Source organism: Vitis vinifera, chromosome 12 (assembly GCF_030704535.1).
Source record: "Vitis vinifera cultivar Pinot Noir 40024 chromosome 12, ASM3070453v1".
In the NCBI taxonomy this organism is placed as follows: domain Eukaryota; kingdom Viridiplantae; phylum Streptophyta; class Magnoliopsida; order Vitales; family Vitaceae; genus Vitis; species Vitis vinifera.
In genome coordinates this window covers 17,106,116-17,128,062 of record NC_081816.1, presented here as the reverse complement: position 1 = coordinate 17,128,062, position 21,947 = coordinate 17,106,116, and the positions used below count along the sequence as shown (strand labels likewise).

At 31.8% G+C, this 21,947-nt stretch overlaps 1 protein-coding gene and 1 pseudogene across 1 annotated transcript; one reads left to right on the top strand and one right to left on the bottom strand.

The window, feature by feature from the left end:
* The first annotated feature begins 16,758 nt into the window (after positions 1-16,758).
* Positions 16,759-19,840, top strand: LOC132254730 (anthocyanidin 3-O-glucosyltransferase 6-like; annotated as a pseudogene).
* A 249-nt stretch (positions 19,841-20,089) lies between these two features.
* Positions 20,090-21,139, bottom strand: LOC132254729 (uncharacterized mitochondrial protein AtMg00810-like). Its single transcript, XM_059740937.1, has one exon. The coding sequence runs from the start codon at positions 21,137-21,139 to the stop codon at positions 20,090-20,092; it is 1,050 nt and encodes a 349-aa protein (XP_059596920.1).
* Positions 21,140-21,947: the final 808 nt, after the last annotated feature.

Below are 21,947 nucleotides of genomic sequence, written 5' to 3'. Positions count from 1 at the left end.
AAAGATAAATATACATGGAAATTGATAATTGAAGTTGTTATTCAATCATCTAAAGATTAGATTAGATGGGATGTATTGTAATGATCTACTCCTAATTGTGTAGATATTGTTTGTTTGCAGTCCAACCCATCATATCCCCTAAGATTAGGATGGTCAAACAAATTCTCAAACTAGAGGGTCAACGATCAACTCTAATACCATTTTTAATGGCTCACTCTCAACAATATAGATATTATTCTTTCAATCATCTACATATTGTTTGTTCTAAACCCAAAAATCTGCTCACAACTTTAAATCTTGTGTATAAAATTAAAAGGAGTTTATAAATATATAATGCCATGAACTTTTTCCCCATTTGATGAAAGATACCACATATATTCCCTCAAAATATTGATTCCAATTAGATGTGTAGAGGAACCATTTAATATTAGAAAGAAAATAAATACATAGATGGTAATATGTATTATTTCTATTCCTTACTCTTGTTGCAAGGATACTCATTGCTATATAATATATATTTTTATTTAAAGAATGTTGAAAATTAATTTTTTATATACATAATTAACTTATAATTAAAAGAAAATCATTTTTAATACAAAAATTGGATTGATAGATAATTATATAAGTAAATTATCTTAATTTAGCTCAATTTTAAGTCTTAAATTACGAATTCAAAATCTATTAAATCAAAATAAAAATAAAATAAAAATTCACTTAAATCTTACATGGATTAATAGAAATAATAACTTCTATACAAAAATTAAAAAATTTTATAGAAAAAATCCAAAGCTTATCTTATTTGGTTTTTATAACAGAAATTCAAGTGAACAAAAAACTGTTAACTTCAAATTTTTAAGATATTTTTAAGATAAATCTCTATTATTTACATAAGAACTCATACTATTTTTAATTTTCAAAAATATAAAATGTATCCAATGTCCACTTAAATTTTTTTTTAAAAATGAACCTTAAGCAAACTCTACTAATCACATTATTTTATCATTTACCTAAAGATTTATGCTTATCAAAAATCAATCAACTACACTAAGAATTGGTAATTCTAGGTAGCTAGTAACACATGCAATCACAAGAAAGTCAATGAAGACTACACATATTCATGTCTCTTCCTCTATGAATTCCTCAAAAGACGCCATTCATGAGCTCATTGCTCACATCCATAAAACAATGAACAAGAAGAGATCATACCGTAGGCGTATGTATCGTCAAAAGGTTGATGAAAGAACTTATACCTTCACCCTTTGAGCTCTAGAACTGTACCTAAAAAATAACTTCATTTTTCTTTCCTCTTTTTGAACTACTTTTTACCAAGATCCCAAAGCCCTAAATGCTATTTATATTTGGACTTATAGAATACTTAAAATAAATAACACAATCAACTGGCTTAGAGAACTTTTCAAGGGTTGGATAAACATAGCTCAACAAATTTAGCTTAAAATAACCTTTAAAATTACCCATTTAAGATCTATTAAATAAAAATAAAAATAAAATAAAACCTTTTGAAAACCATTTCTATACAAAAATTTAAATATATATATATATATATAGCAAATTGAAAACTTATCTTATATGCTTTCGATAACTGAAGTTTCAAGTGAACAAAAAACTATAAAATTCAATTTTTTCTTCTATTTTTCAAAACATTTATTTTTAAGATAAATCTCTATTATTTATATAAGAGCTCATACTATATTTTATTTTCAAAAATAAAAAATGTATTCAAAGTCCAATTAAATTTTGTGGATAATGAACCTTGAGCAAACTCTCACAATCACATTATTTAATCATTTACCTAAAGATTTATGCTTAAAGAAAATAAATCAACCACATTGAGAATTGATAATTCTAGATAGCTAGTAACACATGGAATCACAAGAAAGCTGATGAAGAGTATGTATATTTTGGTTTATTCCTTTCTAAATTCCTTATAGCTCACATACCACTCATCAAGCACAACAACCATGTGCTCACTCATCACACCCATAAAACAATGAACAAAAGAGTTCCAGAAGAGATTAGATTGCAGCAACTTCCCCAAAACATTGATGAAAGAACTTGTACCTTCCCCCATTAAGCTCTAGAACAATGCCCAAAAATCAACCTAATTTTTCTTTCCATTTTTTGAACCAATTTTGAACAAGATTCCAAAGCCCTAGATGCTATTTATATTTTGACTTAGAGAATTCCTCAAATATATAGCCCAATGCATGGGAGAAGAAACTTTTCATGGGCTAGCTAAACTTAGCTCAACAAATTTACCTTAATATTAACCCTTTAAATTACAATTCAAGATCTATTAAATAAAAATTCTCGAAAACTTTTTCCATACAAAAGATAAAAAATTTTATAGAAAAAAATTGAAAACTTATCTTATTTATGCTCTCTATAACTAAAATTTCAAGTAAACTAAAAACTATTAACTTCAATTTTTTAAGCTATTTTTAAAGTTATTTATGTTTTAGATAAATCTCTATTATTCATATAAGAATTCATACTAAAAATAAATAAAAAAATTTGAAAGTCCACTTAAATTTGAAAATGAACCTTGAACAAACTTTCTCGATCAAATTATTTTATCATTTACCTAAAGATTTATGCTTATAAAAAAATCAATCAACCACATTGAGAATTGATAATTCTAGATAGCTAGTAACACATGGAAACAAGAAGGATGATGAAGAGTATGTATATTCTGGTCTTTTTATCTCTGAATTTCTCACAGCTCACATCAACTCATCTTTGATGCTATATGTGAACTCACTTGTCACACCCATAAAACAATAAATAGGAAGAGATCAGGAAGATCATACCACAAGGGCTTCCCAAAAAGGTTGATGAAAGAACTTATACCTTCACCCTCTAAGCTCTAGAATAGTGCCAAAAAAACAAGCTAGTCTTTCTTTCCCTTTTCTAAACTACATTTTACCAAGATCTAAAAGCCCTCGATTTTATTTATATTTAATCAAAGAGAATACCTAAAATAAATAGCCTAATGCATGGGCTTAGAAAACTTTTCATGGGTTGGATATACTAAGCTCAACAAATTTTGCATATAATATTAACCCTTAAAATTACCCATTTAGGGTCTATTAAATCAAAATAAAAATAAAATTTCAAAAACCTTTTCTAAACAAAAAATAAAAATTTTGATAGAAAAATTTGAAAACCTATGCTATATGCTTTCTATAACTAAAGTTTCATGTGAACAAAAAAATGCTAACTTCAAAATTTTAAGCTATTTTTAAAATTATTTATTTTTAAAATAAATCAATATTATTTCTAAAATAAATCACTATTATTTCTATAAGAACACATATTATCCTTTATTTTCAAAAATGAAAAATGTATTCAAAGTCCACTTAAATTTTGTAGAAAATGAACCTTGAACAAACTTTCCTGGTCACATTATTTTATCATTTGCTTCAAATTTTATGCTTATCGAAAATCAATCAACTAATTGAGAATTGATAATTCTAGGTAGCTAGTAAAATATAGAATCACAAGAAATCTCATGAAGAGTATGTATATTATGGTCTCTACCTCTCTGAATTCCTTAAAGCACACATACCACTTGTCAAAGATGTCATCCATGAACTCACTCACCACACCCATAAAACAATCAATAAGAAGAGATCATACCGTAAGGGATTCCTCAAAACATTGATGAAAGAACTCATACCTTCACCCATGTAGCTCTAGAGCAATGCCTGGAAAATAACCTAAATTTTCCTTTCCTTTTTCTGCACCAATTTTCACCAAGATCCCAAAGCCCTATGTTATTTATATTTTGACTTAGAGAATTCCTAAAATAAATTAATAGCCAAATGCAAGGGAAGAGAAAACTTTTCATGGGTTGGATAAACTTAGCTCAATAAATTAAGCTTAATATTAAACCTTCAAATTACCATTCAACACCTATTACATCAAAATAAAAATAAAATAAAAAATTTTGAAAACCATTTTGTATGCAAAAAATAAGCAAATTTATAGAAATGGTTGAAAACTTATCCTATATGCTCTTTATAACTAAAATTTCAAGTGAACTAAAAAATATTCACTTCAAAATTTTAAGTTATTTTTAAAATTATTTATGTTTAAGATAAATCTCTATTATTTATATAAGGACCCATACTATTTTTTATTTTTAAAAATAAAAAACCTATTCAAAGTCCATTAAAATTTTGTAGAGAATGAACCTTCGGGGAAACTCTCTTGGTCACATTATTTTATCATTTTCCTAAAGATTTACGCTTATTGAAAATCAATTAACCACACTAAGAATTGATAATTCTGGGTAGCTAGTAACACATGGAATCACAAGAATGAAGACTATGTATATTCTGGTATCTTACCTTTTGAATTCCTCAAAGCTCACATATTAATCATCATATCATCCATGAGTTCACTCATCACACCCATGAAACAATGAAGAAGAAGAGATCAGGAATATCATATTGCATGGGCTTCCCTTAAAGGTTGATGAAAGAACTTATACTTTCACCCTTTGTGCTCTAGAACAATGCCTAGAAAACAATGTAATTTTTCTTTCCTTTTTTTGAAACACTTTTAACAAAGATCCAAAAGCTCTAGATGCTATTTATATTGGACTTAGAGAGTAACTAAAAAAAAAAAAAATCCAATGCATGGGCTTAGAAAACTTAAATAGTTATCAAAGAGTTGTTAATACATTATCCATAATATGAATGTCAACCACAACACTTAAATAGTTACTCAAAATATAACATGTCAATATTTGAGTATTCATGAAGAGTTTTTCATACTAATAAATATAAAATTCATGTTGTTATTCATTTTGAAATTTGGGATATGGAGATTCAAAAAGTGCATTTGAAAAACCAAAGTTCTCCAAATCAACTCCTTCTAGAGCCACGCCACCACCATCCTCATCATCTACAAAAAAAATTAAATATGTATTAACAAGAAATCATTTTTAAAGAAAAAATAGTAATTATTGGACTTTTATAAGTTTACATATTCTACTAATCAATGTGAGCAGTTGAATTTGAACTTTCTACTTCGTTTATTGGAATTAACCCTTCTTCATATATAAGATTTTCCAATTCTTTGACATCTAGGTCTCCTGGCTCATCCTCATCAACTATCCAAAAATCGGTTTTATCAATGCATGCATAATCAATGGGATCATAGGTCATTTTCTTGTTGTACAACCTAAAAAATAAAAGCATATAATTATTGATAATTATATATAAAAAAATTTAAATTTATTTATATCGATTTTTTAGCTGCAAATTGTAATGAATGTATACAAGTTCATTAAGCCTTTGATGTTCCAATCTATTACTTTTTTTGGTATGTATATGTTTAAACATAGTCCGATTCTTCTCACATCTGGAAGACGATGAAGTTTGACTTAATATTTAAATGGCCAACTTTTGTAAATATGGTGCACTGTATCCATGTAGCCTTTATCATTCATCTAGTTACTATTTTCACATTCAAAATAAGGGAAAAAAAGCATTAGCTAGTTTAAAAATATAATAATCTATATTTTAAACTTAAAGCACATTAGTAAATATTAAATAGTAAGTAGGTAATTAATGAAAAAAAACAAACACACTAATAAATTATTTTTCACCAGGTTGAAGTACTTCACGTGAAGAATAACCAAGGTCTTTTCCAAAACTTCCCAATCGATCACAAAACAACTTTAATTCATTCATCATTTCATACTTTCCTTTCACAACTTTCTGATCATTAACATCCATGACACTTCCAATAACTTTTGGCTTATTAGAAAAGTTTTCCTGATCATGTTAGAAACATGGATTCAACCAATAAGCTTCTTAATGAATCCTTTTCTTCTTTGGTTGCTTATCCAAACGTTCCATTATGATTTGTGGATAAGGCTTGTATTGTCTTTTGTTGTGCTTAAATAATTTCTTGATGCCTAAACAAGCCCTATAAATGCCTTCATACACATATTTAGATGTGGTTTGTCCTACTTGTGGTAAAAATCATAGGGGTAGGCCATGTTATAGAGAGACTGAAGCTTACTTTAGTTATGGGAAGCAAAGGCATATGATTCGAGAGTGTTCAAAGAATAAGAAGTTTATAAATAAGAAGCCTAAGAAGGAGAAAAATGAGAATAAATGGAAGCCTAGGGTCCAAGGGCAAGTGTTTGCTATGACTCATCGAGATGCTAAAGCCCCTTCCGATGTGGTGACAAGTATTATTCAAATTCACACTTTATTTTCTAGAGCCCTTGATCCTAGCTCAACATACTCTTTTTTTTCGATATCTTTTGTTGGTTTGTTGGATATGGCTTTTTCTATCATGGACTTTGATTTGATTATTGCTACTCTTATGAAAGATTTTGTTGTGACTGATAGAATGCTTAGAGATTGTTTGGTGATGATTAGTTATAGCGAAACATTAGTTGACTTAGTACTCCTTCATCTTCAAGATTTTGATGTGATTTTGGAGATGGATTGGTTAGCTTCCTACCTATGGATTGTTTTCGGAAAAGGGTGGCGTTTCACATTCCTGGTTAGTCTAAGTTTAGTTTTGAGAGGAAGTATATGGACAAACCATTGCATATGATTTCAGCCTTACAAGCTAGTTCCTTGATTAGGAAAGGTTGTCAAGGCTTTTTAGATTATGTGGTGAGTAATGAAAATGATTTAAAGTTGGAGGACATACCCATTGTAAGGGATTACCCTGATGTCTTTCTAGATGATTTGTCTAGCTTGCCATAGAGAGGGCGGTGGAGTTCACCATTGATTTGGTACTGGGAATAACTCCTATCTTTAAGACGCTATACAAGATGGCACTTGTAGAGCTTAAGGAGTTGAAGGTTTAACTTTAGGAGTTGTTTGATAAGGGTTTTATTAAGCCCAATGTTTCACCTTGGGATGTGGACCCACATTTTTCACATGTGCCCTCATTTGTGGATGAGACTTGTTTTTTTAAGTGAAAAACTATATTTTGTAAAAAACTAGAGTTGCCACTTATTTTTATTTTTTAAAAGGGAAAATAAAATAAGAAAATAAAACCTTAAGAAAAATTATTCGAACTTTTGGAAAGTGCCTTTGAAAAACCCAAGTCTAGGTCAGGGGACTAGGTTACCTATTGGGAAGGTACCTAAAAAATGTAGCATCCTTCTAAGCCCTAACAAGGTCTCTACTGACTAGGTTAAGGAAAGTGTGACAATTAATTGATTGACTTAGGGTACTAAGAAAGGCTAAGGTGTTTATGTAAATTCTAATAACATATTGAGCAAGCGAGCAATCGTTCTCAATCTCAAACATAAAGCAGAGTTAGCAAGTGTACCTAAGATGCTTCTTAAAGCGCTATCATAAGATGATGGGGTTAGATCAAACAACAAGATATATAACATACAATTCATAAATAAATAAATAAATATAGTAACAACCAAAGCAATCAAGGATAGTATCATGCATGGATGAAGTTCACACAAAACGTGCATGCCATAGAATTAAAAGGCGAAAGGTTAAGAGTGTATTCGAACAACATATCTTAAACACAATGCACTTCCAATATGAATAGAGATGGTTAGAATGAAAGATAATGAAAAGCAATTATGTGAATAAAACCTAACATGTATGATATCTACATGGCATAAAGAGAAAACATGGACTCACAAAAGCATCAATATTCCTACAAGACATGCATACAACTTTTAGATATAGAAAAGATGTAAGAAGCAAGCATTATAACAAAGTATATAACCAACTAATCAAAATATGAGCATCACAAGTATATTTCTAAATTATTACATACTCATCATTTGACCAATAAATAAATAAAAGCCAACATCCCTATCCATTCATCACTAATTTTACACCACGATCAATTAGTATGCAAAAATTCAACATATGACCAGAATTTATTGTCTTCAGAAATAAATTCCAAAAAAAAAAAAAAATTAAAAATATGAAATTGATCATGCCAAAGGACATAGAACTACTCCTAGATATCTATAACAAGAAAGAAGAGTCCAAACACTAATTCAAATATCATATTTAATTAAAAAAAAAAATCAAAAGTTTCAGAAGGTCCAGAATTGGACAGAAAACAATGATATGCATAAACTGAATTTTAAAACATATCTAATGGCCTTCTACATTCATACAAAATAAAAATAAAAAATAAAAAATCACACATGTCCTTTAAGGTGTCTATATTACATAAAAAAATTAAGCCAATGAGCACTTAGAAGAATTTTTAAAACACTCAAATTGATCAACAATCCAGAATCAATCATGTGTAGTAAGTGCGAATTTGAAAAATCATATCTCTTTTTAGAAAACATATACTTCAATATCTTATGTGTCAAAATTAAATTTCAGAAAGTCAAGAATTTAAGAAAAATATTTATTTGAATTTAAAAAGTCAAAATATAATATAATTTTACAAAATTCTCTTCGATATACAGAATCAGACCAAAACAGAACATGCTGAAAAAAAAGATCATAACTCAACTTTGAATCAACAACATGAATCAACAATTAAATTAAATGGACTAATAAAATGAAATATTTGAAAGAAGAAAAGAATTATTAAATCATGAAGAGACTAATCCTATATTATTCAAGAGCATGAATCAACAATTAAATTAAATGAACTAATAAAAAGAAATATTTGAAACAAGACAAGAATTATTAAATTATCAAGAGACTAATCCTAAATTATTCAATAACATGAATCAACAATTAAATTAAATGAACTAAAAAAACGATATATTTGAAACAAGACAAGAATTATTAAATTATTAAATTATCAAGAGACTAATCCTAAATTATTCAACAACATGAATCAACAATTAAATTAAATGAACTAATAAAACAAAATATCTAAAACAAGCCAAGAATTATTAAATCATCAAGAGACTAATCCTAAATTATTCAAGAGCATGAATCAACAATTAAATTAAATGGACTAACAAAAAATATCTAAAACAAGACAAGAATTGTTAAATCATCAAGAGATTAATCCTAAATTATTCAAGAGCATAAATCAACAATTAAATTAAATATTGAACTAATAAAACAAAACAAGAATTATTAAATTATCAAGAAACGAATCCTAAATCTTTCAAGAACATGATTCAACAATTAAGTTAAATGAACTAAAAAGAGAAAAATTCTTAAAGAAAAATTTTAAAATAAAAATTTGAGCTAAAAAGAACGAACTACCTATTTGCCTCTAGGTATCTCATAAGCAAGATCTAAACTTTTATAACATAAATCATATTTTTATTCATTGTTTCAAGTTTAAATGAGAGAAATCTATAATCGGCAACCTTTGTTCTCAATCTTCAACCTAGACCTTGATCTCATTACTTTGTATATATTATGTGGTTCCATTGCATTGTACCTTAATCTTATTGCTTTATACTTTGGTCCCATTATTTAATACATCCGAATCCTTTGTTTGTAACGTAGTTTCATATATTTGTACCTTCTTTAATAAGAAAAAATTTAATTTGAATTTTAGTATGTATTGATTCAGTACTATAGACTTTTCCAAAATTCTAACTATTTTTTATATAAATTATGTTTTTATATGGTATTAACTTTGTTAGTGTATTATATATGTTGATAGTTTTACTCCTAAGATTAATGGATGAAGACTAATTCACTACAATGAGGATTATACTAACATATTCAAGTTGAAGACACAAAATTTGAAGCTCAAATATAATTATGTTTCAAGTTTGAAATTAAAATGGTTCAATGGTATTGTAAAATGAATAATTTAGCAGTAACTTAAAGTATTCTAGGTATTTTTGTCTAGAATATTTTTATGAAAATTAATTATTTAAAATTCTTATTTTCTAGATTAAGTTTTCAAAATATGCTAAACCTAAAATACCCAAGGTTTAGGTATGGAAAGGATTTGAAAATTTCATTTTGGTATGAAACTAAAAAATAAAAATTGAATTCTGGGTAGCTAATGACACATGGAATCACAAGAAAGCTAATGGAGACTATGTATATTCCAGTATCTTACTTTTTTTAATTTCTCAAATCTCACACACTAATCATCAAAGATGTCGTCCATGAGTTCACTTGTCATGCCCATGAAACAATGAACAAGAAGAGATTAGGAAGATCGTACCGTAGGGGCTTCCCCTAAAGCTTGATGAAAGAGCTCACACCTTCACTCTTTGTGCTCTGGAACAATGCCCAGAAAACAATGTAATTTTTCTTTCCTTTTTCTGAAACAATTTTAACAAAGATCCAAAAGCCCTAGATGATGCTATTTATATTTGGACATAGAGAATAACTAAAAGAAATAGTCCAATGCATAGGCTTAGAAAACTTAAATAGTTATCAAAGAGTTGTTAACACATTATCTATAATACAAATGTCAACCACAAGACTTAAATAGTTACTCAAATTATAACATGTCAATATTTGAGTATTCATGAAGATTTTTTCGTACTAATAAATATAAAATTCATGTCTTATTCATTTTGAAAATTAGAATATGGAGATTCAAAATGAGCATTTGGAAAACCAAAGTTCTCCAAATCAACCCCTTCTAGAGCCAATCACCACCATCCCCGTCATCTACAAAAATATTAAATACATATTAACAAGAAATCATTTTTAAAGTAAAAAATAGTAATTATTGAACTTTTATAAGTTTACATATTCTACTAATCAATGTGAGCTTGCAGCTAAACTTGAACCTTCTACATCGTTTATGGGAATTGATCCTTCTTCATATAGAAGACTTTCCAATTCTTCCACATCTAGCTCTCTTGGCTCATCATCGTCTACTAACCAAAAATCGGTTTCATCAATGCATGCATAATCAATGGGATCATAGGTCCCTTTCTTGTTGTACAACCTAAAAAAGAAAAACATATAATTATTCATAATTATCAATGAAAAATTTTAAATTCAAAACAACTAAGAAAGTATTTATATTGATTTTTTAGCCATAGATTGTAATGAATGTATACAAGATCATTAAGCCTTTCATTTTTCAATCTATTCCTTTTTTTGGTATGTATATGTTCAAACACACTCCAAGTGCTCTCACACCCGAAAGACGATGAAATTTGACTCAATATTTGAATGACCAACTTTTGAAAATATGGTGCACTATATCCATGTAGCCTCTACTATTTATCTAGTTACTATTTTCACATTAAAAATAAGGAAAGAAAAAAACAACTTCAATTCAGTCATCATTTCATGCTTTCGTTTCTTAACTTTCTGATCAATAACATCCATGACACCTCCAATAACTTCTTTCTTATTACAAAAGTTTTTTTATTTATTTATCATATTGGAAACATGGATTCAACCAATAAGCTGCTGAATGAATGTTTTTCTTTGGTTGTTCATCCTAATGTTCCTTTATGATATGTGTATAAGGCTTGTATAGTCTTTTATTGTGGTTAAATAATTTCTTATACCCAAATGAGCATTATACATGCCTTTATACACATCCCATCGAAGGCCTCTCATCACAATCAACAATATGTAATAAGTGCACAAGTGGAGCCATGAGATTCATAACTATCAAACAATCATTTCAAAATCTATTATCCAAGATGATAGAAACTACAACTCTGCTTTTATTATCCATTAAATATTTAGAGTCCACAAAAAACTTGCTAATCACCAAAGCTTGCAAGTCATGTTTATGATCATGAAGACTTTTTAGTGCAATGAATGTAGTAGCAAAGTGAGTTGCACTAGGTCGAAGAATCTCTATCCCTCATTCTCTTTTTATCAACCAACTTGACAAAGCAACATGATTATTTATAAAAATTGTCACCTTTGATGTTACAAGTTTAGCAACATGATCCATCTTACTAATATCCTTAAAGATCAAATTAAGTCAATAAGTTGTACAAGGTGACCAATTGATTTGTTTATACTTCTAAGAAATCAATCTCCTTGAGACCACATATTTGTTGCATTATCAGTCACTACACGAACTACATTGAGTGAACCAACCCATTCAACCACCTCATCAAATGACATAAACAAATTAATTGCATCCTTCACAATATTTGAAGCATCAACAGATTTCACAAATGATATTCCTTGAGGACAATAAACAATGTTCATTGTTTGTTATCTGTCCAACCATCACCCATTATTATACACCCAATTTTTACCCAAATTTTACAATAAGAGTTTGCAAGTAACTGAACTTCCTTCTTGGCATCCTTTAAAAGATTAAACCGCAGTTGACGGTAAGTTGAACCCTTATATCCAAGACAAATTGCAGATATAGCATTCAACATTAGCTTGAAGTAGAAAGAATTTACAACATTAATAGGAATGCATGCATCATAAAAGAATCTCTCAACAACCATATCTACTCTCCAAATAGCTTATTTCCTAGTTAATACACTCCTAATGGAAGTTTAAGCTCCTTAAGTAGTTCTTGGTGCAAAATACTTATCCATTGTTGATTTTTGTCTTTTTCTACTACTAGTTGCCATAGGATTTTGCATTTCTTAAACCTCTTCTCCACATTCTAGCATATCCCCTTCAAATTGTGACACATTAGGACCATAATTCATATGTTTCTTGGGTTGCTTTCTTGGATTTAACAAACTCCTACAAAGAATTTTCCATTTGAAATCTACATTAGAAGGAATCGATTTACATGGATTAATATCCTGTTTCATTCCAACAAGGTGTTGTTTCATTTTTATGAATTCCCCCACCTTTTGCAACCTTTTTACAATATAAACAAATAAGAGCTTTCCTTCCATTTGTATATTTTTCTTTAGAAACATGCTCCCATGTAGGATTGGTGTTGTCTCTACTTGTTTGTGAATTTGTATTTGAATTTTGACTAGAGGATGGGGTCAAGTTTGATTCCATTTTGATTTTTCTATAAAATTGTAAACAAAATAACAATTTTAATCACCATTCAATGCATTCATCAATAAAAAATATGTATTCAACCACCATATTAATTTAAAGAATCAAGTGATCAACAATTTTTAAAAAATCAAAGAATTAAAGAATTTATTATAGAAAATTCTTTCAAAATCAGAAATTTACTTTCAAATAAAAAATTTATTTAAAATTTAAAAATAAGATTTTTATTTAAAAATTAGAAAATTTAAATTTATTAAAAACTATTTTAAAATGGAACATAATGTTTGATTCATTGATTATTTCCAAAAAATTATTTTAATTTCTAATGTTTTTAAATGATTTTAATAATTTATTTAAACTCAAATAAGATATTTTAAAAATCAATATAAAATTTTAAAAAATAAAATGAAAATAAAGTAAACAAATAAATAAAATCTAAACAAATGATTCAATTATTCAAATGACATTTCAATGAATATTGATATTGTAATTTAATAAATCAATATGATATAAAATTATTAAATATTAAATATTAAATTAATTAAATAAATTGCAAGATTCCAAAGTTTAAACTCATAATGGGAGATTTGGAATCCAGTGCGGTTGTCGGCATGTGGAAGCGATGGCTTCAATAACGATGGCTGCTCCAATGTGGTGCAATTATTGGAGACGTGCAGGCTAGAGAGGGAGTAAGGAGTGGGGTTGTAAAAAAAAAAGGGTTTATATACAGAGCAAAACAACGCTATTTTGATGGAAAAAAAATAAAAAAGGTATGAACCATTTAGTTTGGGGAAAACCAGTTGATTCACTAGTATCACCGCTGATTTCGGTGGTTGGAGGTCAATCCAACCCTTCGATGGTTTAAATCACCAAACCAAACCGGAAAATTGACCGAGCGAAAGTCGGACCGATTGGACTGGCTGGTCTGGTTCGATTTTTAAAATTATGTTCATACCTTTAAAATGTGTTTACAAAATTAAGAGAAACTCATACATATATAGTGTTAGCAACATTTTCCCCAATTTGATGTGGAATAAATATCACATGTATTCCCTTAAAATGTTGATTCCAAGTAGATGGGCAAAGGAACCATTTGGTATTAAAAAGAAAAAAAAATACATGGATGTTAATGTGTATTAATTCATTTTTGAGCTCGTTATAACACCCCACATTTATTGTTAGGGGCAGAACTATAAATTAGAATAAAATAAAAATAAATAAATTTAATAAATTTAATAAGGGTATAAAGACCTTTTTTGCATTAAAAAAATCCTAGATATAAATTAGATTTTCTTTGTCTTCTTCATTCAGAAAACCCTATTATACATGGATTAGAAAATCTAAAATCAACAAATCTCATTTTTAAAATAAACATATCAACCATAGAATTTTTTTTTGTCCAAACAATTTCAAACTTAAACAATAGCTAACAGTAATCAAATTCTAACATTTAACAAAGTCCCAAAAAGTGAGTTTAAGCAAATGTCCTGATAATGTCAAATTTCTCATCCTAACCGTCACTCCTCGCATGAATTGAGGGTACTTAAAAAAAATTATCAACAAAGGGGAATGAGCTCAAAACCCAATAAGGAACATTAATGTACAGTTTCATGGATCAAATAGTTTTAATCATGCTTACAAATAGAAGATATAAGATTGAGTTCAAATATGCTAATACATTTTAATTTGTTCAACCAAGCATTTTCATATATATCAAAACCATTTCACATCAAATCCAAATCAAACACATTTCAAATATTTTCACTTTGGTTATCATATAACAAATGGTGCCCAATTGGGTGAGACTTTACAAATGAGTGGCTAGTTTCAAATTTGTTTCATTTAAGGTGAACAAAACCAAAAGTCAACAATTATAACCCATTGACTAGGGCCATAAGCTTAACTATTATAACCTGTTGCCTAGAGCCATATAATATCAATTATTATGACCCATTGACTAGGGTCGGAAATGTCAACAATTATAATTCGTTGACTAGAGCCATAGAAATCAGAGTCAAACACTTCATTTCATTAATTCAAACTTACAAAACAAAATATCATATTTTCACAATTTTTATCTTTAATGAATAAAGAAAATGCTCAAACATATTTTTCATGAAAAACATATATTTATCCATGCATAAAAATAAAAATAAATTTTTTCATAAATCAAAATAACATTTAAAAAGAAATACCTTTTTTTTTTTTTTACAAAATATGTATTAATTTCCCTTACCTCATATAAGCACTCAAAAACCTTGAAGTATTTAATCCTGAAGTGTTTTGCCCCAAATAACCTATTTCAAACCTAACAAAAAAAAAAAGAAAAAAAAAACAACTATTACTATTAACTATTTATCTAAAATTAAGGGCTTGAGAATCCTAATAATTTTATATGTTATGTCATCTATATTATATTTAACTTCTTAATCAATAACAATTTAATACATAAGTTTCTAAATTCTTCTAAAAGTTTGGTTCTTTCCAAAATTCATTCCCAAGATTCTATTAATTTATTATTGTTATTTTTTAAACTAAATTTCTCAAAAATATGTTTTTTCTATTTATTACATTAAACTATTATTATTACTAATATTTCATTTATTACATTAAACTATTATTATTATTACTAATAATCAAAAGGTTAAAATCTTATTTGAAAAATTTAGACTTTAGACCCTAAACTTTTAAACCTTCATCCTTATGTTTTTCAATTTTTTTTTATGTAAAAGAGTTTTACTCAAACAAAGAAGATAAAGAAAATCTAATTTATAGATAAGACTTTTAAAAGTGAAAAGATTTTCTATCATTATTAAATTAATTAATTATTTTTTAATTAAGATTTTAGCCTTGGGTTTGGTGCATTACAGAAAATTTTTATAAAATTAAGATATTTTTATTCATTTAAAATTTTTATTTAAAACTTTAAACCTTGACTTTACAAATTTTGGCCCATAACTCGAAGAACTTTATGTGAAAGGTGTAGCTATCCGAACCCTTCCTCGAGGGGACGTGAATCATAATTTTGTTGCTGGTTTTATATTAAATTGGGATAAATCTAGGACCACCCATTTTTGTCTCAATATTCAACCAAGACCAACCACCAATCATACAAAAACGATAAAGAAAATAGAGTGAACCAGCAAAGCCCTGTCGTCAGTTCCTTTGCCCTCCAATACTATCCAACCACTATTATAAGAGTGACACCACCGCAAAGCCCTCGAAACATCCATTTTTTTCTCTCTCTTTGCAGTAATTGCTAGTTAGTGATGGAGCTAACTGCTAGTTAGTGATGGAGCAAACTGAGCTGGTCTTCATCCCATTTCTTGTCATCGGCCTCAAAGTAATTCCATTGCAAATCCCATGACATGATACAAGAATCATATGTTTAATCATGTGAAGAAACTATGCCAGAAATTTCTATAGAAAAGAAACCAACCTTAAATCATTTATGCGTTTGATGAAGATGTATGGATCTTCTAAGACTGTGGAGAGCATCACCTTTCTTTTATTCTCTCTGACAATGGGAAGTGGGAGAGAATGGGTTCAGTTTTTGTTTCAAAAGATGTGATCATCTGAAGAATAGACACTTAACCTTTATATACCCTCCTGCCTTAAGGACCATACCCTTTGGGTTATTGGGACTCACGGGTCTTAGGCCCATCATCTAAGGCCCGTAAGGTGACCCATACTCTAGATCAATCACCAATCATATATATATATATATATATATGGATAGTTAAATCCTGACCAATGGTTAATATGATGTGGGTCCTCATTTATTCTAACACGACCACCTTGCGTTTGCACTGGAGATTGCCAAGCTGATTACTAAGCGCGACCCCCAATTCTCAGTCATGATCTTCATCATAAGTTTCCATTTGAGACCATTGATGGTATGGAAACGAACTTTGATTCCGTACAGTTCGTCACACTTCCTCGTATAGAGATCAGCTTTGGAACGGCCCCGTTTGGTCTCTTCCTCTCTAAATTCCTCAAAGCTCACATCCCACTCGTCAAAGACGCTATCCACGAGCTCACTTGCTCCAACCCGATTCAGCTCGCTGGGTTCGTTATTGATATGTTCTGCACTGTTACGACCGCCTCTACCACGGCTTCTAGCACGTTTGCCACGAGGAGCTATGGTGATTCTTTGTTGTAACAAACCTGATCAAGAGAATAAATATGGTTTTAATTCGAGGAAAAACCAGACCTCCCAATAGCAAACTGCTATATAATATTCTGATTATTCCCCATTGATATGCCGTGAAACTCTATAAATAGCTTTACAAAGTTAAACAACTCCAACATCCCTAAACCACTCATCACCTAGATAAGGATAAACACTATTCCTAACCAAACTCCTAATACTTCAATCTGATAACAATTCAGATTGCTATTATTATCCTAAAACAAATAAAAATAAGATAATTAAATAAAAAATGAGATAATCCTAACACAATCCTACTCAGCAACTCCTCTGCCTCATGAATACAGCAACTCCTCTTGCTAGTGGACATAACATATCCTACCCCTTTAGATTCGACCCTTGTCCTCAAGGGTGATATCAGGAAAACGAAGCCTCATGAATACAACAACTCCTCTTGCTAGTGGACATAACACTTTCTTCGATATCTCCAATTCCGTCACCGCTATCCTCCTCTGGCCAGCATCCTTCAATAAAAAAAAGCTCCTTACACCGATGCCCAGGGGCAAACTTTTCGTCACAATTGAAGCAAAGGCCCTTATCTCTACGTTCTTTCATCTCCGTTGGTGACAATCTTCGAATGGCGGGAGTAGATGAAAGTGGGCGACTGGTGACTGTTGAGTTCTTTGATACAGTCTTTTTTGGCTCAAGGTTGAAACTGGATCGCTTATGATATTTAACCTCATAGAGCCGAGCCAAACCTACTGCTGCAGACAACGTTGGTGGTTTCATGGCTTGAACATCTATCCTCACATCTTCGTTTAGACCACCAATGAAACAAGCAACCTGTTGAGTCTGATTTAACTTCCCCACTCGGCTGAGGAGTTTCTCGAATTGGCTTTGATACTCCCGTACTGAACCAACCTGTTTGAGCCTTGTAAGATCTCCAAAAAAATCATCAAATTCCGTTGGCCCATACCTGGAATTCAGCCCTTCCTTGAGCGTGAGCCATGCAACTTCCCCTTCTTCCTTCAGTATTTGATACCACAATTGTGCCTCGCCTTCTAGATGATACGTCGCTAGCGGAACCTTCTCTTCCTTAGCAATTTTCTGAAATTCGAAGAATTGCTCTACTCGACAAATCTAACTCGTTGGATCTTCACTGCTATTGAAGCGAGGAAAATCAAGTTTAGTGACCCTAGGAATTACCGCACCATAAGACTCAGTGGAGTCACGAGGGCCTCTATAATTGAATCGCCGAGACCCCCCACCATCGTGTGAACTCTCTCCTCGTTCCAAACTTTGGTTGCCCGATATTTGATCTAATCGGGTATTCATTGACGTTATCGCTTGCATTAGTGTTTCTTGTAACTCCTGGAACTTCCTATCTTGCTCTGCTGCTATAGAGCCTATATCTGTCTCCAAACGATCAATGCGTGATTCATCCATAACCTGCTCTGATACCAAAAGTTGTTACGACCGCCTCTACCACGGCTTCCAGCACGTTTGCCACGAGGAGCTATGGTGATTCTTTGTTGTAACAAACCTGATCAAGAGAATAACTATGGTTTTAATTCGAGGAAAAACCAGACCTCCCAATAGCAAACTGCTATATAATATTCTGATTATTCCCCATTGATATGTCGTGAAACTCTATAAATAGCTTTACAAAGTTAAACAACTCCAACATCCCTAAACCACTCATCACCTAGATAAGGATAAACACTATTCCTAACCAAACTCCTAATACTTCAATCTGATAACAATTCAGATTGCTATTATTATCCTAAAACAAATAAAAATAAGATAATTAAATAAAAAATGAGATAATCCTAACACAATCCTACTCAGCAACTCCTCTGCTTCATGAATACAGCAACTCCTCTTGCTAGTGGACATAACATGCACCCACATGATTGATCTGGCCGATGAGTTTGGGGTGCCTTCCTATCTCTTCTTCCCTCCCAGCGCTGCTTTTCTTGGCTTCCTGTTGCATCTGCGGTTCCTCCATGATTATGAGGGCTTGGATATTAATGAGTTCAAGGACTCGGATGCTGAGTTGGAGGTTTCAAGTTTTGCTAACTCAGTTCCGGGTAAGGCCTTTTCTTCTTTGATGATTGACAAGGAAAGCGGAGGGGCCGAGATGCTTCTTCATCACACGAGGAGATTCAGACACGTCAAGGGTATTCTAGTAAATACAGTTATTGAGCTTGAATCACATGCTATTCAATCACTTTCTGAAAGTACAGTACCCGTAGTGTATCCCGTTGGACCCATACTCAACACCCGAAAGGGATCTGATAGGGGTCAAGAAGATGCTAGTGCCATCATGAGCTGGCTTGATGATCAGCCTCCATCGTCCGTGGTTTTCCTGTGCTTTGGGAGCATGGGAAGCTTTGGTGCGGATCAAATCAAGGAGATAGCACATGCGTTAGAGCACAGTGGGCATCGCTTCTTGTGGTCCCTTCGCCAACCTCCCCCAAAGGGTAAAGTGATTACAAGCGACTATGAAAATATTGAGCAAGTTCTACTAGAAGGATTTTTACATCGGACGGCTAGAATTGGAAAGGTGATTGGATGGGCTCCACAAATAGCGGTTTTAGCCTACTCAGCTATTGGAGGATTTGTATCTCATTGTGGATGGAATTCTTTGCTAGAAAGCATATGGTATGGTGTTCTAGTAGCCACATGGCCAATATATGCAGAACAATAGATCAACGCATTTCAAATGGTGAAAGATTTGGGGTTGGTGATAGAAATTAAAATTGATTACAATAAGGATTGTGATCATATTGTAAGTGCTTATGTGTAAAGTGTGATTAAAGGGTCAAAGCTTAACCCTAATTGATATTCATCCATGTAAATATATAGTACATCAAGCAAACCTAATTAAGGGAAAACCGTGAGTTTAGGAAACATTCCTAAACAATGCCGTGAGTTTAGGAAACAATCCTAAACAGTAGCTCCTAGAATATATCATAATATCTCAACATTTAGGAAACAATCCTAAACAATAGCAACTACTTTCCTAGAATATATCATAATATCTCAACACCCTCCCTCAAGTTGGAGCATGAGGTTCAAAAATGCCCAACTTGGCAAGAAGATAATCAAATTGTTTCTTTCTAAGAGCCTTTGTAAAAATATCCGCCAATTGTGTAACAGTAGGAACATATGACGGAGCAATCAAACCATCTGTTATCGCATCCCGAACAAAGTGACAATCAACCTCAATGTGTTTGGTGCGTTCATGAAATACTGGATTTTTGGCCATATGAAGGGCTGATTGACTATCACAAAAGAGCTTGATTGCCTTTGGGTGGTGCACACCCAAGCTCAGAAGCAACCCCTTCAACCATTTGAGCTCACAAGTAACTGCTGCCATAGCTCGGTATTCCGCTTCTGCAGACGAGCGGGAAACTGTGTGTTGCTTCTTTGTCTTCCAAGAAATAGGAGATTGCCCAAGAAACACAAGCCATCCGGACAAAGAGCGTCTAGTGACTGGACATGCTGCCCAATCAGAATCACACCAACCCTGCAGGGACAGATCACTATCTGCACGTAACAAGATACCCTGACCCGGAGTACCTTTCAAATAACGAACGACTCTGAAAGCCGCCTCCCAATGCTCAATTCTGGGCTCCTGCATAAATTGAGATAATATATGAACCGAGTAGGCCAAATCTGGACGGGTCACTGCCAGATAAATGAGTCGACCTACTAATCTGCGATAGGACTCAGGGTTCGACAAGAGCTCCCCATTTGCGAGTCCTAATCTGTGATTTTGCTCGATCGGGAAGCCACACGGCTTGGCTCCCAGTAATCCGGCCTCCGATACAATGTCAAGTGTGTACTTGCGTTGACACAATAACAAACCAGCCGAACTCCTGGCCACCTCGATTCCGAGGAAATACTTCAAAACACCAAGATCTTTCATCTTAAAACAATCACTGAGATAGGCTTTAAAGGTCTTAAGTACAGCGGAATCATTCCCAGAGATAATAAGATCGTCGACATACACTAGCACATTTATTTGAACATTGCCCTTAGTGTAAGTGAAAAGAGAATAATCAGAGTAGGATTGTAAGAAACCATATCCTTTAAGAGCCATGACCAACTTGGCAAACCAACATCTCGGAGCCTATTTCAACCCATAAAGTGATTTCCGTAACCTGCAAACCAAGTTCGGATCGGAACTCTCAAATCCTGGGGGTAGCTTCATATACACTTCCTCCTCAAGATCTCCATGCAAAAAGGCATTGTGAACATCCATCTTATGAAGTTCCCAATTTTTCGAAGCCGCAATAGCCAAGAAAACACGCACCGTAGTCATTTTGGCAACTGGAGAAAAAGTCTCATGATAATCAATACCGGCTTCTTGATGATTCCCCAAAACTACTAATCTGGATTTGAGCCTTTCAATATCACCGTTTGAGAAGTACTTGGTTCTGTAAACCCACTGACTTCCCAAAGCACGCTTACCCTTTGGAAGAGGTTCAAGAGTCCACGTACCATTTTCCTCCAAAGCCCGAATCTCCTCATGCATTGACTTTTGCCAACCGACATCTTTCATAGCCTCTTTAAATGACTTAGGATCATTGCTCGAAATAATAGCTGCAAGAAACTTTCGATAATGTACAGAAAAATTGTCACAATTTATATAATGTGCTATGGGATAAGGAGTACCTGAGGGATGCTGTGGAGACGGAGTGGCGGGAGATGGACTTTCAGCAACCATCATATGAGTAACAAAATCTCGTAATAGAACCGAAGGAAATTTATCCCTCATTCCCTTTCCCATAGGAGCAGATTGCCCATTGCTTGTATTGTCAAGCCCAAGTGAATCAAGCCCAACAGTGGGAACAACTTCCGGCCCAGGTGAAAGATCTTGGTGGGCTTGGGGTTTAGGTTGGATGAGG